The following is a 20,149-nucleotide window of genomic DNA, read 5'->3' as shown; positions in this document are numbered from 1 at the left end:
AACTGGAAAAAGTCTAGGATATTATCATCATTATCTTCATTAAACTCAGCCTTATTCAGTCTAGTTCAGCAAATAAAGCATTTTGTAAACATCTATTAATTGTTCTGAAACATTTTCTTGGCTGTTAATTTTTAGATTCCATTTACAGACGGATTACGAGTAGAAGATTTCAACAAGATTCTCATGTTATACATTGATCTGCACTAACAGAAGCCTCGATTTTATTAGTAATAAGTAACTAAAGAGGTTTCAGAGTGGTAGCCGTGTTAGTCTGTATCAGCAAAAATAACGAGGAGTCCTTGTGGCACCTTAGAGATTAACAAATTTATTTGGGCATAAGCTTTCGTGGGTTAGAACCCACTTCATCAGATGCATGGAGTGGGTTCTAACCCACGAAAGCTTATGCCCAAATAAATTGGTTAGTCTCTAAGGTGCCATAAGGACTCCTCGTTATTTTAACTAAAGAGGAAGATCATGAGTGAGAAAACACAAAGCGTAACATTTATACTAGCATCTATTAGAATTATTTCTACTGGAATTAGTTGAGTTACACTGGTGTAAAACTGATGTGATGATAGAATCAGGCTTAAAGAATTTTGTTAATATTGCAGTCACAGATTATTGTATTTAGTCTGTAAAGGAGCCATTAGAGTGGACTATTGCTTTGGCTAATGATCTCTGAGGAGAACTGGAGTCATATTTCAATGCAACCAAAATGGTTTTCATTCACTTATTTGCAAGTGGAAATCTTATAATTGTTTCAGCCCACTGGTTCCCATATTGTAGTGTGTGTTGCCTGTAATTACAACCATGGGCCCTGGAATTCTTCTGCATTCCAGGACTTGGCTTTTCAAATTCCCATGCCCATACAACCATATAGTTCCGAGCAGTCCATTGGCCATGGAATATATGTAACTGTTTCAGCATACACAACTATAATACTGGCAAGAGGTGGTTTTGTGAGAGGCCTAGAATATGTGAACTCCTAAACTCTAATCCTTGCTCTGACAATACCTCACTCGGTGGCACTGTGGGAGATGTGAGGGAGCCAACCCCATAAGGGAGAGTAGGAGTAAAAGATACCCAAACTACAACTCTCTTGAGGCACTACTACACCAAAAGGAGATGTTCTTTAATGCCAAACTAACATGAAATGCAACATTATGATAAGTCTGAGTAAACACTTTTGGGGAACTTTTTCTTCTTCAAAATATTTCATTACTTCAACTTTACATCCTGTTTTAGGACAAAGACAAATGTCAAAATACCTGATCTTCCCGTAAGATGGAAATTCAATTTTCGGTGAGCTCTACTGAAAAAAAATCCCGTAATTGAATTTGTCAAAAGCTCTTCAGAACAGTTTGCCTGAATAAAGGGGTGTCACTGAACCCTGAGAGGTTCTGTCAGATCCAGCCTCTCTCCTTCAGTTTCATTGGTCCTGCCTGACCCCATGGACCGGGGAGCAACCATTTCGCCAGTTATATCATTACTAATAGCCCACTGGGGATGGCATCACCGTCAACGGGAGTCTGAATGAGGAAGGAAAGACACAGTTCTGATACAGGGGCCAACTGGTGTTTCACCAGTTTGTGTCAGCAATTCTTGTCGGGCCTGACATATTCACCACACCTAACACAGTGTTGTCATAATTTGTATCTAAAAGGTGTCAAGAAAGGTATCATATATGAACTAGTAACATGCTGGTCCTGAAAATCATTGTGTGGTGTATGAATAGGGTGTGTACAACTAGATGCTAGAATTATGTTTTTTAAATGTGTTTGGGCTTGTGAATTGCTTGTCAGTCTGCCCTAGACAAAGGAACCTGTATTTGCTTGTCTGACCAGTCTGGTCATCAGAAACAATGAAGGCACCTTTACACATAAGGTAAACAAAGCTATCAAGCAGGGAAAAACACAGCATGGCATCTACATTCCAGCAGGAGTGAGAACCTTTGAGGTTATTTTTCAAAGAATACATTTCAAAGGTTTACTATAAAAAGAAAAGGAACAAACCCCATAGTTAGCCTTCACCTGAGGAGTCACAGAAACCAAATGCTTTGAGCACTGTGTGTTGGGTCCTGGCTGAGGAACAGGGTAGCCATGCTGGAAGAATGACTGGTGAGAAAAACTTCTTTGAACAAATGACTCTAGGTTGTTGAGTTTTAGTCTCAGAAATGTGTTTTTCCCTTTGTTTGTTTGCAATGCTTTCTATACCAATTCCTCATACTTGGTATCACTTAAACCTATGTCCTTTTCTTAATAAAATTGTTTTACTTTTACCATAATCCAACTCAGTGCTTTGACTGAAGTGGAGGATTTGTCAATCCCACTTAATACGCTGCTGTGTACAGTCTCTTGAAAGGAACAGCAAAGTTGAGAAGGTTTTGTGGGTGCTACAATAGGAAGGGCTGGGCACTGCAGAAACAGACATTCTTGGGGAGAACTCAGAACTGGGAGAGAGTTGGTGTCACTCTGCAAGGAGTAACCAGGCTGGTGGAAACCAGGATGAGGCTACTGTGCTGTGAGCATGCTGTTGGTGTCAGGGCTCTGATATACAGGGCAGGCAGTGATAAAACCCCTTACTAGTCTGGGTTGGACCCCAAAATGTCAAACCAGTCAATGTCGCATAGAAGTTTAGCATTCTTGTTATAATAATGTAATTTGTTTCCACATGTCCTCAGCACAAGCATCCTCAATCTATACACAGAGAGGGAGCCGGACGAGCGATTGGAGCCCATCAGCAAGGCCATCATTCCATAACGGGACAGTACAGTGAGCGTGCTTTGCTCTCACACAACGGAAGGAAGATCACATGGAATTTTCCTGTTTGGATTTGTTTTGTGTAAGCGCAGAGTTCATTGGAGGGACTGTCCCTACCCTCTCCTGACTCCCATTTTCACTGCCAAATAAAGGCCATAACTCCTTCCCTTTCCCCTGTTCATTCCCTCCCTTCATGGGCTCTGGAGAGAACAGGAATTGCCCTCATCATGTACATAACACTTGCAGCTCCGCATTTAGTCAATCACTACAATCTAACCTCAGGCTTCAGAAGGTCATCTGCAAGGGTCAGGAAGGAATTTTTTCCCTGATTCACATTTGGCCAGCTGCATTCTGGGTCTTTTTTCCCCCTCAAACTTCATCTGATCTGAAGCATCAGATATTGGCCGCAGCTGGAATCAGGCCACAGGATGAGATCAACCAATGCTCCAAGGACATACAGAGAATCCTCTCTCCCAGATGCTTAGAAGATGCTCCCATGCTCAGGCTCACACTGATTACCCAATATGGTACCAGGAAAGAATTTTCACCCAGCTCAGGTTGACAGGAACCTTGCAACTTTTTAGCCTTCCTCTGCAGCATGGAGCACTGATAATCTGCAAGGGTTATCTGAGCAGGTCATCTAATCAATTCCCTGCTGCCATAGGGGCCTCAGGCATTGGTTGCTCCATAATATTTCCTTGTCTCTGGCTCTGGCACACAACTGTTTAGTCTCCTGAACACTGAAATGTGAACTAAAACCTGGATTCTAATTTGGTCAAATAAAACTCCTTTGGAAAGATGCAGCAGCAAGTTGTCTTTTAATCTCATCTTATTTAAGTGGGGCAGAAACTGGGTGAGTGGTTTACCGCAGTTTGTCAGTGGCAAGGCTGGGAAGAGAACCCAGGAATCCTGGTTGAGACTCACTGCACCTGAGAGTTGGAGCATTAGCTACATGAGACAAGAATGTCTGGGATCAATAGGAGAGAAGGGAGACCTGATGGGAACAGGAGAGAGAGAGAGAAGTCCCAGCATGGCTGCCTACTAGATCAGGCCCACAGAAAACAGCTGAGGAGGAGTGCGGGATACCTTTTTTTAGGTTATTGCTTAGAACACTGGCCCATGATACGAGAGACCAAGGGACAGATTCAGAGCTAGGACATGAATCCATCTCCCAGCTGAGTTCTTTAACTACTGCGTTGTAGGATATTGTGGGATGGGTCTCTCCTGTTGAAGCTGTTCTACTTTGTATGAAATACTTAAATAGTCATTGAGTGAGAGAATGACTATAGCTCAGTGGTTAGGGGCATCACCTGGAAGATGGAGGTTCAGTCCCTGCTCTAATTAATATGTAAGTACTTGCACTTGTTCTACGATAAACGGTGGTGTGATGCAGGACTAGAAAGGGTTAAGCGTCCTGCAGGATGAAGGACTCGAATTCAGCCCTTAGACATATGGGGAGATGATGTTTGTGTATTTACATATAGGTAGTGGTCAACAGTGTAATCAACAGTCCCGGTCTATGCTGTTCTCTGTTAATTCAGAGATCAAAAGAACATCTTAACATTTAAATGAACTGTAAACATAGGATGTCACTGTATTCATCTCTCTTTGAAATGTATAGCAAATAATCTGTGAATGGTGAAAAAACAGGAAATTGCCTTATGTTAATCTGTGTGAATAATTACTGGGCGATGCTTAGGAAGTAAACTTACTTCAAAGTCTCTGTGACTGCCTATTGTTTACCCAGGACCATATGGTCAAGTGGATGCTAGAACATTGTATAAAAGACCCTTGGGGTCCTGATCCTGTCATCTCAGATTTGCTTAAGCTTCATCAGGGGAAGTTTGAGTTGCAAAATTGAGACCCCATTTAAGCTGAACACCCTGCATATGATACTGGACATTGGACTATAATCTATGGACTAGATTCTAAAAGAACTCTTTGCAACTACAAAGCTCACCATCTCTGCTATGAATCTGAACATCAAGAATTGAACTCATGTCTGTCTGTATTTTGATCTTTTAACCATACTCTCTTTCATTTTCTAATAAATTTTAGATTGCTTAATCAGAATTGCCTGTAAGCATGTATTTGGGTAAGATCTGGAATATTCATTAACCTGGGAGGTAATGTGTCCCATTTTATGGGATTGGTTGAACCTTTTCTATATAATGAATAAGATTTTCATTAATCCTCCTTATATCTGACCTGGGTGAGTAGATGGAGGCCTGAGGCTGGGTTGCTTTAAGGGAACTGCTTTGTTGAGTAACCAGTGAGGTATAACAGAAGCTGTTTTGTGCTGGCTTGGTAAATCTAAGTATTGGAATATCCACCAGCTTTGGGGATTGCCTGCCTCGTTCTTTGCAGTTCACCCTAACTGAGTGACCTCAGCTGACTCCCCTGGGATTCCGGTCACAGGTGGACTTTAACATCCAGGTGTCTATGGACTACTTTTCTTGTCCTGCAGGCATACTTCCAAAACCACCTCAGACTTAAGATGCCCAGCTGCAAATTGAAAGTCAGTGGGAGTTGAGTCTCCAACTCACTTAAGTTCCTTTGAAAATCCCACCCCAAATCCTTTAAATATATCTTGGTCACTTCAATTGACATATATAATATGTGGTTGTGAAAAAAGTTTGAATAGTTTCATTTTGCCTTTCCAGCCTCTTTGTTCCAAGGGCAGTAGTTTGAGGGCAAAATGAGAGATGGATACAGATGGAAAAATGTGCACATTACTGCTTCTATCATGAATTTTCCTCCTCAAAAGAGATTAGCCACCCACATAGATTCAACATGCAGCCTGAATGCACCACACCCTGCCATAGGCAGTGGTAGAAAGTTATGGTCACATGTGTACACTGCCTAGCACAACGGACCCTGACTCTACATTTGGGCAGCAAATAAAAATGATGATTCAATTAAATATTTGAACTTTCTCCAACCATGGTAAGCTATTTAAGACTCTGCATTGCCTCAGAGCTTATAGTAGCCAGTTTTTATTTTGTTATAATATAGGATGATGCAGTAGTAATCAAATGTCAAGCCGCTTAAAAACAATTAAAAATGTAAGGTAAAAGTTGGAGGCTTTTTCTTGTATAATGCCCACCACACAGAAAGGTATATTATATACTCCTGGGGCAATTCTGCGCCAAAAAGTTAAAAACTCTGCTAAAAAATTTAAAATTCTGCACACACTTTTAAAATTCTGCAGATTTTATTTGCCAAAATAACACTATATAATCATTCCAGTTTAAATTATTTTGGTAATTTATTTCAAAATACCTATCAGCAACTATGTTTAACAATATAGATATAAAAAATTCCCAGAGGAGCAGAGAGTTAAGGAAACCCCTGCAACAACTCAATTCCTGTTTCTCTACCCTCCCCCCCCCCAGAGCCCAGCTGGTGGGCCAGACACTCACAACCATTCTTCCCAGAGGCCAGCTGCAGGACCTCCCCCAACCCAGATTCCTAGAACCCTTGCACCCAAAGCTCAGGTGTGCCACCCCCACCCAGACACTCACGCGCGCCTCCTATCCCACTAGAGCCCAGGGATCCAGAGGGAGAAACATCCTGATGCTGGGTTCTGGGCTTGAATGGAGTTTCCTGCATGCTGCCTCCTTCCTTCAGGGCATGCTGGGAACTGTAGCTACCAGGATTCCTACAGTTCCCTCTCCACAGCAGCGTCTTCTATTTGTGAGCTGGGCTCTGCTGGATCTAGTGCTCCCTAGTGGCGGCTGGCAGCTCTGAAGCCCATTTCTCGGGGGAGGGGGGGGAGAAACACATTCTGAGCATACTACTAATTTCTGCGCAAATCCTGCCCTGCGCAACGGTGCAGAATTTCCCCAAGAGTAATTATATAGGATAGATTCAACCAGCAGAGCTGTTCAAGTGTCTAACAACTGTAGTATTTATAATATTACTGGTATAAAAAGTATAACATTTATAAATTGGGTATATTTAGGGATACTGAATGGAACTTTCAAATGTCAATCCATATCCTCCTTTCTTATTACCCACTGTATAAATACAGACAATCCAAATGCTGTGAATGTACCAAACTTTTTATTATTTCAAACAAACTTCTGTACAAAATAGCCCCGTCACACCAGGCAAAGAAATGCACTGACATTTGCAAACAGCGCATGACAACTTTAAGAATGCTTTCAGGTTTACATTTTTCTTTATTATACAGCTCTCCTCTTTTGGCTCTTAAAAGACTTCAATGTTTAACAATTATAATTACAGATAGGCAAGTATTAACTTTAGGAAATTTAGCAAATAAAGAATCTACCAGATCCACTACGAATCTATAGTCCATTTAGCTGACAATGGCAAAAGTACTTTTTTCAAGAACATTTGGTAAATATCCCTATATTAAACTGTTTCTGATGACGACACTTGAGTACTCAGCAGCAGCTGTATAGTAGAATCAGAAAGATTATTATCTGCATTACGTTAGCTTCTTGAGGCCCCAATCAGAATTGAGGCCTCAGAGTAATAAGTGCTGTGTAAATATAAAAACAGAAGGCAATCCCCTACCCCAAAGAGCTTGCAAGCTAAATACTGCCTAGGAACTGACATTGATAAGTAACTTTGTAGCAGTGCAGTACAGTTTCTAGCGTGCAGCGTTACACCTCGAAAACATTAAAGGGCCACATTTTCTGAAGTACATTCATGAAAACTCCAGTGACTGCACACAAACTCCGACATATATACGGATACACAAATCAGGGTTTATGCATATGCCTTAGAGTTTACATGCAACATGTAAGCCAAGCATGCAAAATTTAGTGCACGTTTTTGAAAACGTGATCCTCTCTGCTAGAAAATTCGCAGCTGCTGCAGGTCACTCAGACACTCAAAAGAGCACTTTTCTGGTTTTTGCAAAAGACCTTTATTCCTTCGACTGGAGAAAATAAGAACAAATGTAACTCAGTGAGGAACTCAGCTTCTTGAAAGTATAAGTCACATTTGAAAACAACAGCTAAGTAAGCAACTGAAACTTCTCAGTTTTCACATGGTACTGGCTGATAAGTCCTATAAAGGAGTTTGACTTTAAGGGCAATTACAAATAGCTCAACTCCCAAACACAGTCAAACCCTCTTTATATCACTCCTGCTCTAATAAGGCCAGGTTTACACTAGAAACTTTTGCTGGTATAATAATGTCAGTTAGGGGTGAGAGAGTCTTTACAATGTTTTTATATCAGCAGAAGGCTCTAGTACAGACAGTTATACCAGCAAAAAGGCTTTTTGCCCATTTAAGGTATGTCTACACTACAAAGAGACCTGTGGCTGACCCGTGTTGTGGGGATTGGGGATATAAAATAGCAGTGTAGACATTCAGGCTTGGGTTAGAACCCAGGGACTGGGACTCTACGAGCCCAAGACCCAACATCTACACTGCTATTTTATAGCCTGCAGCCGATGCCCTTTGAGACCATATCAGCTGACCTGGGCCAGCTGCAGGTGTTTTATTTCTTTTGAGAAATTGGCATAAGATTTCAAGTGTACACAAAGCTTTAGTACTTCCTCATTATTCTCCAAGCTTCAGGCATTAGGCCTAAGAGTATTTCTCTTCTTCAGTAATACAAAGTTGTCTGAATAGGAGGATAGTCTTGAACTGCATTTTACAAGTAAGTACATTAAACCTGAAACAGGATATTAATTTTTCAACTGTGGAATGGAAAGGGTTACATCATAAACCAAAGAGACAAAATGTCTTCTTTGGCAAGAGAATTTGTTGGCTGTTAGCAGCCAGGCAAGAATGAGCAGTAAGTGGCCACTTTTCCTTCTGCCTAATACAAAACATATTGCGTCTCATGCAATGGTGCTGAACATTCAAATGACCTTCATTCCATAAAAATTCAATGGAGAACTTTATGTAAAACTAAATTTCCAACTAAACAGCACACTAAAAAAGAAATGAGACAATTTCACTTTTATTTTAATTCATATTAAATTTCTCCTGCAAGATTTCACCCCTAGGGTTTAGTCCATTTTGTCCTTACTACTGCTTACTTCTGTGAAAGAGGCGGCTTTTTTGGATTAAACAAACACAGACAACAACAGACTGTTATAGATGTAGCTGAAGTAAAATGTAAAAAGATAAGGCGGACATGTAAATGGAGATTGTGCTACATAAAGTCAGTCATATTATGACTAAAGATTCATAGATTTCAGTGATGTGAAGAACATACACACAAGTATTAACACCAATCTGTATTAAATTATGTAAACATACACATCTTCTGTGATCAATACATAGATCCACTTGTCTCAGAAGAGACTACTGAAGCAAAGCTCGAATTTGCTTGGAAGTAGACTCATCATTCAGGTGTTTTGTAGTGAACCTAGGAATACAAAGTGAAAGTGTAATATACAAATAATGAACATGAATTAGGACATCCTCAAAGCTTTGTTAGCGGTTCTGCAAATTAATATGAAGTTTTACTAAATACAGTAGGGTTATGTATATTAAACATAGTTTCCTCACTTTCCCTATGGAAAACAAAGCTACTGCTGGGAACATAACTCTAAAATGGATGGTGTAGTTGTATGGTTGGATATTAACACTTTCATAGAAGACAGTCAGTGGTTCCATTACCATTCATCCATTTCATCTCCATGCTCTCAAAACAGTCTCATTAATTTTGCTTAGAAATAATCAAAATATATTCTGCTCTTTTGGAAACGTCGTTTAGTACATCTACTTACCTTAGATCTGTGCATGCCTCCCTGCCCCCTTACCATATGGCCTGAGCACTTCACACTATACTCTTCTATCTACCCCTGTACATACCTGAGAGCATTCAGAAGGCCTTCCACGGTATCAGGAGGCTGTTCCTTTAAAACTTTTATGTACCCCTTCATCTGGAAACAGAAGCATATGACTATTGAACAATATAGAATTTGCAGTATCTGAAAACAGATAAAAAACCTAACCAATACAGGTCAGCTTTATTTTCAGATACGTCTCATACAGCCAGTGAACATGAACAGTAAAATGTCATTATACTAAATAATGGGCAAGAGTGGAGGGTCCCAGAGTTCAGGCTCCAGCCCAAGCCGGAATGTCTACATAGCAATTTTTAAGCCCTACAACCCGTGCCAGAGAAGAGCAGCTCTGCGTGGCTCAAAAGCTTGTCTCTCTCACCAACAGATGCTGGTTGGTCCAATAAAATGTATTACTGCACCCACCTTGTGTCTCTAATATCCTGGGACCGACACGATTACAACGAAACTGAATACCACATTATGGAGATGTGTATTTCTCTAAAACTCTAATTAGGAAAGGGTTATTTTATTTTATTTTGGGGGGGGCAGAGAGAGAGAAGAGACTATAGTTTAATGGTTTGGGCACTGGCTGGAATGTGGGAAACACAGGTTAAGTCCCTGCCCCACCTGATTCCAAACAAAATTTTTCATCCCAGATCACTTCAAAATCAGGCAGAGCAGGGACTTGAATCTGGGTCTCCCACATCCCCAGCCACTATCCTAACCACCAGGTGGGGGCCATACAAAAACCTCTACTGTTTCCCCTGACAATTTTGTTTTTTGCAAAAACATTTAAAATGTTTTGTTTTTGTTCCTATGCAGAATGAAAACAAAATTTCAAAACTTCAAAATCTGGGAAACAGAATCGTCTGGACAGCTCTACTGCCGAGACCCATTGCAGAGTTTTAACCACAGGTCAGTCTTTCCTCTCAATTTGAGATAACAATGTGTGTCTAAATCTGTAGGTGGATAAATGGAGGTTCAGTTAAGCACTTCCCAGACGCTCTTAACTAGTGCCAGGTCTATGGATTAGCTGCACAAGATCTGGAAAATGTCTGTCTCAGCCTTTACTCACTGAGTAATCAAATGGACATTAGCCAGTTACTCATTCTCCCTGTATGGGAAATCCAGTCGAGCTCACAGCAATCCACAGATAGATGGGTGCAGCTTAAGGCAGAAGCTATGCCCAAAACAGTCACCCAAGTTACTCGGCAGGAAAGCAGCTTTTTTCAGGAACAGAGACAATCAGAACCTAGGAAACTCAGAGGGTACGAAAGGGCTCATTTTCTCCACTGTCTGTAGAGTGCGCCAAAACTTTTCCCAAGAGAGAGTGCTGGCTTGGAGAGGAGAATTGCCTTCTATAGAAAACTGACCTTCCATTTGAATAGACGAGTCTGAAATACTGGAAGTATTCATACTAGGACATGCACTTTACGCTTGAAATTAAGATTTGGGCCCCCTTTGCACACTCTAAAAACTGACTTGAGTATCTCCTGCCTGCCAATTCCTTTTTACTTTGTATCTTGCTACCTACACTGTTATAAACTTGGATTAGAATACATAATAAAGTGCCAGGTAAATGATCCACATTCATTTGATAACAGCATTGTGAAACAATCATCATATATATTAGGAAAGCTAATCATATACAACTGGGCTTTTGGCAACATTTCAAGTGTTGTATTTCTGTGGCAGCATGATTCATTGGGTAAGACGCTGGAATCAGGAAACCTGGTCTCACCTCTACCACTGACCTGCTCTGTGACCTTGAGAAAGTCAATTTGCCTATATGTGCCTCAATTTCCTCACTGTAATATGGAGTCAGTGAAAGAGTCTTTGTAACGTGCTTTGAGATCAACAGATGAAATATACTATGAAAGCTAATATCACCAATAGTATAAAAAAACACAGATGCCCAAATTTTTTTGTATGTGGGAGGGGAAGCTGCTAGGGAAAACTTTTTTTCTTTTGTCAGTTGCAGTTTAGTTTTGTTGAAGGTTGGCTGTTTAACTGATTGTAGAATGAAATTTGTCCAAAGCACCTTGGGTAAATAGGTAGGTACTTTTTCCCGGTATATATGTAAGACATTAAAGGTTGATTTCACTTCATTACTATGCTCACCAAAACTTAAGCTAAAAGTTCTAAGTCAGCATTAAACAGATAAACTTTAGGCTTAGTTTGGGTCTCAGCCAAACTAGTAACCACACGGAATAGCTGGTTATTTAGATTAAAAACACTTCCAAAAAGTGAGTTTTAGAACTGACAAATTACAAGGTTAGTTTATCCCAGAATGTCTACACTGCAATTTTACTGTAATAGAACAGCTAGTAAAGCAACAGAATTGCTTAATACACGACAAATGAGCACCAGTGTCTGATACAAAATTCGAAAACAACTGAAAATGAGTCGTATAAAAGCCTAAACTTCTATGGAAGAAATCTATAGACAAATATTTAGCAAAATGTACAGAGCATTAAAAAAAATCTTCTTTGTAAATTACGCTTACGTCAATCTTTGATGTCTTAGAAAAAGCTCCCACGGGATGAACGTGATCATAGAGAATAATAACACCCACCATTACTCTCATGCAGAACATAAGAGTCTTTTCACTGGTGAACCGACTTCTGTATTCTCTGGAAAAAAAAATTCTTGACTGATTCTGCATAGCACAATTTTATTCTTTCATGTGTTTCACATGAGAACTTTATTCTCAAACTAGAGTATTAGTGCATGGAAATCCCAAATCTGATATAATAGCATTAAAAGTGTAAATCAATAAGCTTTTAAGGAAACCAACACCAGTAATGATCCTTGAATCAATCAACTTGGCAGTTTAGAGGGAGAGAGAGGAAAAAAAACAGAAAACAACTGATGGTACAGTAAAATCTTCCACTACCTCTTCAAAGATCATATTATCATCTCTATCAAACCCTGAATTTTAGACATTTGCTGGAGGTCTCCACAGATATGGAAGGTTATAAAGATAGACAGTGCTCATTATTCACTATTAGAATGCCAAAACGATAGGAACTCAAAGTAAAGCTACTTCTGTTGTTTAAATATGAGTAGTGAACAGGTAACATTCCTATCAAGATTTCATTTGCCTTTCAAATGGAAGCCTCAGCCCTGGCCTACACTAGGACTTTAGGTCGAATTTAGCAGCGTTAAATCGATGTAAACCTGCACCCGTCCACATGATGAAGCCCCCCCCCCCCTTTTTTTTTTTTTTGACTTAAAGGGCTCTTAAAATCGATTTCCTTACTCCACCCCTGACAAGTGGATTAGCACTTAAATCGGCCTTGCCGGGTCAAATTTGGGGTACTGTGGACACAATTCGACGGTATTGGCCTCTGGGAGCTATCCCAGAGTGCTCCATTGTGACCGCTCTGGACAGCGCTCTCAACTCAGATACACTGGCCAGGTAGACAGGAAAAGAACCGCGAACTTTTGAATCTCATTTCCTCAAGAAAAAAGGCGCGAAACGATTGTCTGCTGCTACTTTCACGGAGGGAGGGAGGGAACGGGGGCCTGACGATATGTACCCAGAACCACCCGCGACAATGTTTTAGTCCCATCAGGCATTGGGATCTCAACCCAGAATTCCAATGGGCAGCGGAGACTGCGGGAACTGTGGGATAGCTACCCACAGTGCAACACTCCGGAAGTCGACGCTTGCCTCGGTACTGTGGAAGCACTCTGCTGAGTTAATGCACTTAAAGCATTTTCTGTGGGGACAAACACATTCGAATATATAAAAACGATTTCTAAAAAACTGACTTCTATAAATTCAACCTAATTTCGTAGTGTAGACATACCCTTATATGTGGATGGCAAAGTTAAAACAGTCACTACAACAGTTACTCCTTGAAATCATCATCAGGGAGGTGAAAAATGAATTGAGCAAAAAAGAGGCCTGAGACCAGTCTATGCTATATTTCTCAACCACTACCTACATCAGAGGTTCAGATTAACTCCTTTATTGTTTTAATTGGCGACTTTTCTGCTGATTTCTTAAATGAAAGTCACCAATAGGAGAATGGTGAGCCTTGTTAATTTCCAAAAACTAGAAGCTGTACTTCACAATTCCTTTACTTTGAGTTCCTGAACTCTATTTTTTCTTGTTTAAATAATGTAGTAACAATAATAGCATATAATCAGAAACCAGCTATGAGCACTGACATTGGGAAATGTCTGATAAGTATTCATCTGTCTCCTTTATGATTTAAAAAACAATGTTAAAATTATGCTTTTAAAAAAGTTTTCAGTTGGTATTTTTGAAAGCAATCAGCATTTGCCTAACTCTGCTTCCAATGAAGTCAGTGGTAAAACTTATATGAAGCAGACAGGACAAAGCTGTGCAATTTTGAAAATGTCCCATTCCTTATTTTATTGTCTTTAAAAAACAAACAGTTGTACCAGGATGGCAATACAGTCTCTTGTGAAGAATAACTGTAACTAGTCTAGGGATAGGCATATTTTCAGTGAAAACATCTGCTCCTGACCCAAGTGGCCAGCAAATACAAAACAAACACCCCTTTAGCTTATCAACTGGAATTCCATTACACCTATTAGCCACTCTATCTGAATGATTTTAATCCCTTAAAATTCTCTTTAATTATGCTACCTCTTTCTGTAAGCTCATGGGCCTAAATTCTGAAAAGCAACTGATTAAGGTGTCAAGATGGGTACGAAAAATTTGATGCACTCAAAATAAAGCGGCAGATGCTCAACACTTATGAAAATCAGCTTCCTATCAGATGTCAAGATGGGCAACCAAAAATTGAATCACCTAACATAAGTTACTTTTTCTTACTCTCTTCTGAACGAAGAACATGTTTAACTGCAATTCCCAGAGCATCTTTTTAAGAAAAAACATCTAATCTTGATTTAAAAATTGTCAGTGATGGAGAATCCACCACAACCCTCGGTAATAACCCTTAGCTAAGATTAAGGGTCACTAAGATATGAAATATGGAGCAGAGGGAGGATGAATTAAAAAAGGTCACCAGATTTTTTTTCCCATCAGTAAGAATAAAATATTGTATCTTACATTTTATCATATTTAAGGCTTTGTTAATTCAATTCCTAGGACAATGATAATTTTTAGTATGTCATACCTCCTGGAATGTTAGGGTAAATGAAAGGAGAGTTCACTGGAGATGTACTACTATTACCTTCTTTGACCTTCAATATCTCCTCCCACCATCTGCCTAAAAGCATCATGCCAGGACATTTTAGAACTGGTAGATAAACTGCAGCGGAAGCCATAACAGTAAGTAAAATTAAAGGATTCCTTTCATAAAGGTGGATTGTACAAAACAAAAACTACAACTAAACTACAATTAAAAAAGGCCAAAAAATAAGCACTGGCTTCCTCATCACACAATCTTTACCTTATTTTATTTAAATAAATCCCTTGGACCCAGTAAAATTATGTAATAGTCCCTTTCTAAAAGGAGTAATGACATTTGAGTTAAAGACAACATAGTCTATGTTCCTTTTGTCATTTTAGTATACTCTCCCTTTGTTCTTATCAGCTGAGTACAGAAACTGAGCAGAGGGATTCTCAGCTCGGATACCAACTCCCTATATGGCTTTAGGCATTTTCTTTTGCAGCTATGCTTTCCCAATGTGAAAATATTGATCTAGGAGTTCACAGCTGTATTATGAGGATTGAATTAATGTTTGCAGAATATTGGACACATGTACTCCTTGCTAACGTACAACAGGGTCCTGTGCTTGGGAAGAAATCAGTTATTCTGTTATTTACATCCCTCTCTTCTACAATGGGGGTACTGATAATATTTGCTGTTTATATTGTGGTAATGCCTAGAGGACCAAACCCATTGTACTAGGCACTGTACAAGCATATAATGAGAAGATGGTCTCTACTTCCAAGAGTTTCCTTAATCTGAATAGGAAATGGATACAAACAAATTGGGGAGGGAGCACAGAGTAACAAATGACTAGGATCAATTTGGTAAGCCATGGTCATATCACAGCTGTTTTTGTAGGCATCAAAGCAGAGGAGCATTTCAAGATGTCTTTTTTTGTTGTTGTTCTATTTATCTTCTATCTATTTAGATAAATTTTATATAAAAACTGTTGCAATGAAGGTAGATTTGACCAAACATCACAACTGAGTGAAAACTCTCTCCATTGGCTGATTTACAGCAAAATGGAGATTCAATTTAAACAAACAAGTTCCCTGATCAAGAAATAGAATATATACTTCTCTAGACCCTCCAGTATTTTCAGAAACAAACAAAAACCCTAACCACCACCCAAAAAGACTATCTTTGTTTCCACCAGTTTGTCTATAAAAATGTCATAGCTCAGACTGAAGTATCTGGTTGTGTGATATCAACTACACGAAGATTACCTCATATACAATTGTTTGGGAATCTTCTAAGAAATTAGACCTCCAATCCAGCAAAACACAGGAGTATGCACATAACTTTATGGATGCAAGTAGTCCCACTGAAGTCTACGTACCAATTCTAACACTCTGCTGAATCAGAGCCTTATGCTGTGAACCTCCCTGGGCAAAACTGTTAATTTATTAATGAAAAATATTCATACTAGTCAAGACAGGAGGCATGACTTGCTTATATTAGTTCTTTGTCTACTCATAAGTCTCGTATATATGCTTTAAATTAAAATATCTATCTTAAATTTTTATAGAGCAACTACCAGGCTGGTTGCTCTATAAAAATCTAAGATATTAGAAAGATATTTTAATTTAAGGCATACATACTAGACTTAGTTTGCAAAAACTGCTCACATGCTAGATAGCTACTTAAACAGAACCCTCCCCCAAAAATATTGAACTGATAAATAAACTTACGGTGTTTCCAACATTACTTTACATACACTGGCCATAGTACTTAAACAGTCTGTTGTATTCTCAATCGGTAGGGTTTTGTTCTAGAAAAATTAAACACAACCATGATCATTAAACCAAATTGTACAACTAAATGTTAGAAAATAATGCAAAAAATCTTATCACTTACTTCTGATACAAAGTGTGTTGTGGCATTGCTGAGTGTTTTGAGCATTGGTGTGGCTTCTGCATAAAATAGAGACATTCTGTTGGCCATTTCATTATTTACTTCATTCTCAATGTCTATCTGATGAAAATATGAAGAAAAAATAGTTAATAAATGACACTCCTTTCAAAAATGTTACCAGCAGGGAGAAACAGATAAATTGCATACTCACACCAGTGAGCCATTATTTACGTGAGTAGTCTCATTACAGTCAATGGTACAACTTGTCTGATTAACTGCTCACCAATGTAAGGAGTTGACAATATGGCCTTTAATGTAGGCAGCTTGTAAACCACTGCAAAAAACGTTACCACCAGTGGTGGGAATGCACATCCATAAACTCCAGAGTGAAAACAAAAAGTCCAAGTTCTATTTACTTACATGCATATTGTTTATTCTGTTGCGATTTATTGTCCGTCTGTAGTAACTGAAGTCATTTTGAATGGCTGGGTTTCTCATCTTAATGGATAAAAAGAATCAGTATATAACACACTTCAAAATGCAAGGAAATGTTTCAGTGTATATTTAAAAAAATATTTTTAACCTTAAGTTCATCAAAGCGGAGAGTAAAATGTAAGATTTCTGCAAACTCCTTGGCTAGAGCCTGTTCTCGTTCCAGGTGTTGAGTTGGAGTATAGGGTGGACAGGTCAATGATTCTAATAAGCTCTGTAGTGTTTTCTCTAAGGAAGATAAAAACCACAATGTGTAGTAAGTCATGGCTTTTGCATTTTTGACACAATGTCAATTTGTATCTTGATGCTTTATGCCATATGTATAACTATTTTTGTAACAAACTTGATTTCTAAATAAGAATTTTTCAAGAAGAAAGGCCCTCTGTAAACTGCGGAGCCCTAAGGACATAATTAGTAATTGTCCTTAGGATTCTAAAATGAGGGATGGGGGTCAAAAACAACAACCACCACCACCAACTGGCTCCTCACTCTCTGCCATCACTCCCAGTTCTTCACATCATCTTGGTCTTCTCTCTCTCCTCTCTCAAAAGAGACCTTCCACATCCCTAATTTTTTGACAGTCCTTCCCATACACAAATGCTAAAGAAAGATCTATTGCATCCAGTCCCTCAGACTTTTCATCCACATTACTTCCCCTAATGGTCACCCCCACCCTTCAATATGAAGATGCTTCTGGAACTCTGCCAAAAAGAATCCAACCTTCGTCACCGATGCCACTGGGATCCAACATGAGGATTACGAGTGCAAAGTGAGGGACCTGGCAATACAGGATGCAGGGATAATCTCCTACAAAGGGTCTGGGAGGGGAAAACTCAGCCTAGTGGATCTGAAGGTTGTCTGTACTTGTTCCCCATTCCACTCAGGAGTCCTAACCCAGACCCTCTTTCCCAGCTCTTTCTAGATGCTCTCTCTCTTAGCTCAGGAAATTGACCAGTACTGATAGTGAAAACATAATCAAGGGCTGGCTAGAACCCTAAATGTTAACGCATATGGCTTCATGCTGCTTTTAATAAATTCCAAAAATTACATCTGGATATATTTATGTTCAGATCTGTGAAAACAGAACCTACAGGCTTCACAGAAGATAGAAATCTAGGCACTATAGTCGAATTAATGGTACAACTCTCTAAGCCAGTGGTTCTCAAACTTGTTCCGCCGCTTGTGCGGGGAAAGCCCCTGACGGGCCAGTTTGTTTACCTGCCGTGTCCGCAGGTTCGGCTGATCGCGGCTCCCAGTGGCTGCGGTTTGCTGCTCCAGGCCAATGGGAGCTGCTGAAAGCGGCGCGGGCCGAGGGACGTACTGGCCGCTGCTTCCAGCGGCTCCCATTGGCCTGGAGCAGCGAACAGCAGCCACTGGGAGCCACGATCGGCTGAACCTGTGGACGCGGCAGGTAAACAAACGGGCCCGGCCCGCCAGGGTCTTTCCCTGCACAAGCGGCGGAACAAGTTTGGGAACCACTGCTCTAAGCTTTCAGAAAAAGAGAAGCTTTGCATATCTGTATATGAAAATAATATCGGTTAAAAGAAATATATGAGGCACTCACCTAGTCTGAGTGAAAACTCATAAAACTGCTTCAACCTCAGAACCAGAGGACACACTGAATTCCAAGCTTTTTCTTGAAGTTGGATATCATTTGGGTTTTGTATTGCCTGCAATGACAATATTACTGTAAATATACGTATGACACTGGAATAAAGAACCAGGCTTTTATGGATGTATAAATATAGGAAGATTTCCAGTATGGTAGTTTTTAAAATATTTCTTGAAAGAGATCTAGAACAACTGTAAGACAAAAGCTGTTGTATGAAAGAAAAAAAAAAAAAAAAGAGCCAAAAATACAAGGTCAAGGGCTTTTTAAAAAATAGCAAAACGAAAATATCAAGGCATCTGTTTCAGCTGTGGTAGAAACAGTATCATTTAATGAAGTCCTGGAAACTATTTTAAAACTATTCATTCAAAATGCAGCACCCACATACAGGAGCATGCTTCAGAAGCATCATCAAGGATCTACAACCTATCCTGAAGGACAGCCCATCACTCTCACAGATCTTGGGACACAGGCCAGTCCTTGCTTACAGAAAGCCCCCCAACCTGAAGCAAATACTCACCAGCAACCACACACCACACAACAAAAACATTAACCCAGGAACCTATCGTTGCAACAAAGCCCGTTGCCAACTCTGTCCACATATCTATTCAGGGGACACCATCATAGGGCCTAATCACAACAGCCACACTATCAGAGGCTCGTTCACCTGCACATCTACCAATGTGATATGCCATCATGTGCCAGCAATGCCCCTCTGCCATGGACATTGGTCAAAGTGGACAGTCTCTATGTAAAAGAATAAATGGACACAAATCAGATGTCAAGACTTATAACATTCAAAAACCAGTTGGAGAACACTTCAATCTCTTTGGTCATTCGATTACAGACCTAAAAGTGTCAATTCTTCAACAAAAAAACTTCAAAAACAGACTCCAATGAGAGACTGCTGAATTGGAATTAATTTGTAAACTGGACACCATTAACTTAGGCTTGAATAAAGACTGGGAGTGGATGTGTCATTACACAAAGTAAAACTATTTCCCCATGTTTATTCCCCCCCTCCACCCCACACACATGGTTCCTCACACGTTCTTGTCAACTGCTGGAAATGGCCCACCTTGATTATCACTACAAAAGGTTCCCCGCCCGCCCGCCCCCCACCTCTCTCCTGCTGCTAATAGCTCACCTTACCTGATGACTCTTATTACAGTGTGTATGGTAACACCCATTGTTTCATGTTTTCTGTGTATATAAAATCTCGCCACTGTATTTTCTGCTGCATGCATCCAATGAAGTGAGCTGTAGCTCACGAAAGCTTATGCTCAAATAAATTTGTTAGTCTTTAAGATGCCACAAGTACTCCTTTTCTTTTTAGGTCAAATTATCCATAGCAGAAACATTAACGAAGGCCATTTGTACTACACTCACACTGAAAAGGGTTTACAGGGTTAAAGCTTGGGCCCTTCACAGTCAATTGGAGTTCTGTCACTACTTTAGAACTAGGTTTTGGCTGTTAGGTAACCAACTGCTCTCACTAAT

General features: G+C 39.8%; 1 protein-coding gene across 12 annotated transcripts in view; it reads right to left on the bottom strand.

Moving 5' to 3' along the window:
- Positions 1-6,815: 6,815 nt before the first annotated feature.
- CYRIA (CYFIP related Rac1 interactor A) overlaps positions 6,816-20,149 on the bottom strand; it is a 75,719-nt gene continuing 62,385 nt past the window's right edge. For 8 of the 12 annotated variants that reach the window (XM_074947580.1, XM_074947585.1, XM_074947588.1 and 5 more), the window contains 8 exons: positions 18,605-18,710; positions 17,132-17,268; positions 16,969-17,046; positions 16,552-16,668; positions 16,386-16,465; positions 12,045-12,171; positions 9,564-9,634; positions 6,816-9,114 (listed from right to left, as the gene is read on the bottom strand). In XM_074947580.1, coding sequence (XP_074803681.1) covers positions 9,051-9,114; positions 9,564-9,634; positions 12,045-12,171; positions 16,386-16,465; positions 16,552-16,668; positions 16,969-17,046; positions 17,132-17,268; positions 18,605-18,710 — 780 coding nt within the window. In that variant the 3' untranslated portion in view covers positions 6,816-9,050. The remainder of the gene's footprint in view (positions 9,115-9,563; positions 9,635-12,044; positions 12,172-16,385; positions 16,466-16,551; positions 16,669-16,968; positions 17,047-17,131; positions 17,269-18,604; positions 18,711-20,149) is intronic. The other 4 variants (XM_074947591.1, XM_074947587.1, XM_074947590.1 and 1 more) reach the window with 2 other exon arrangements.

Source organism: Natator depressus, chromosome 3 (genome assembly GCF_965152275.1).
Source record: "Natator depressus isolate rNatDep1 chromosome 3, rNatDep2.hap1, whole genome shotgun sequence".
NCBI classification, from domain to species: Eukaryota; Metazoa; Chordata; order Testudines; family Cheloniidae; genus Natator; species Natator depressus.
This window is presented reverse-complemented; position numbering and strand designations above follow the sequence as displayed.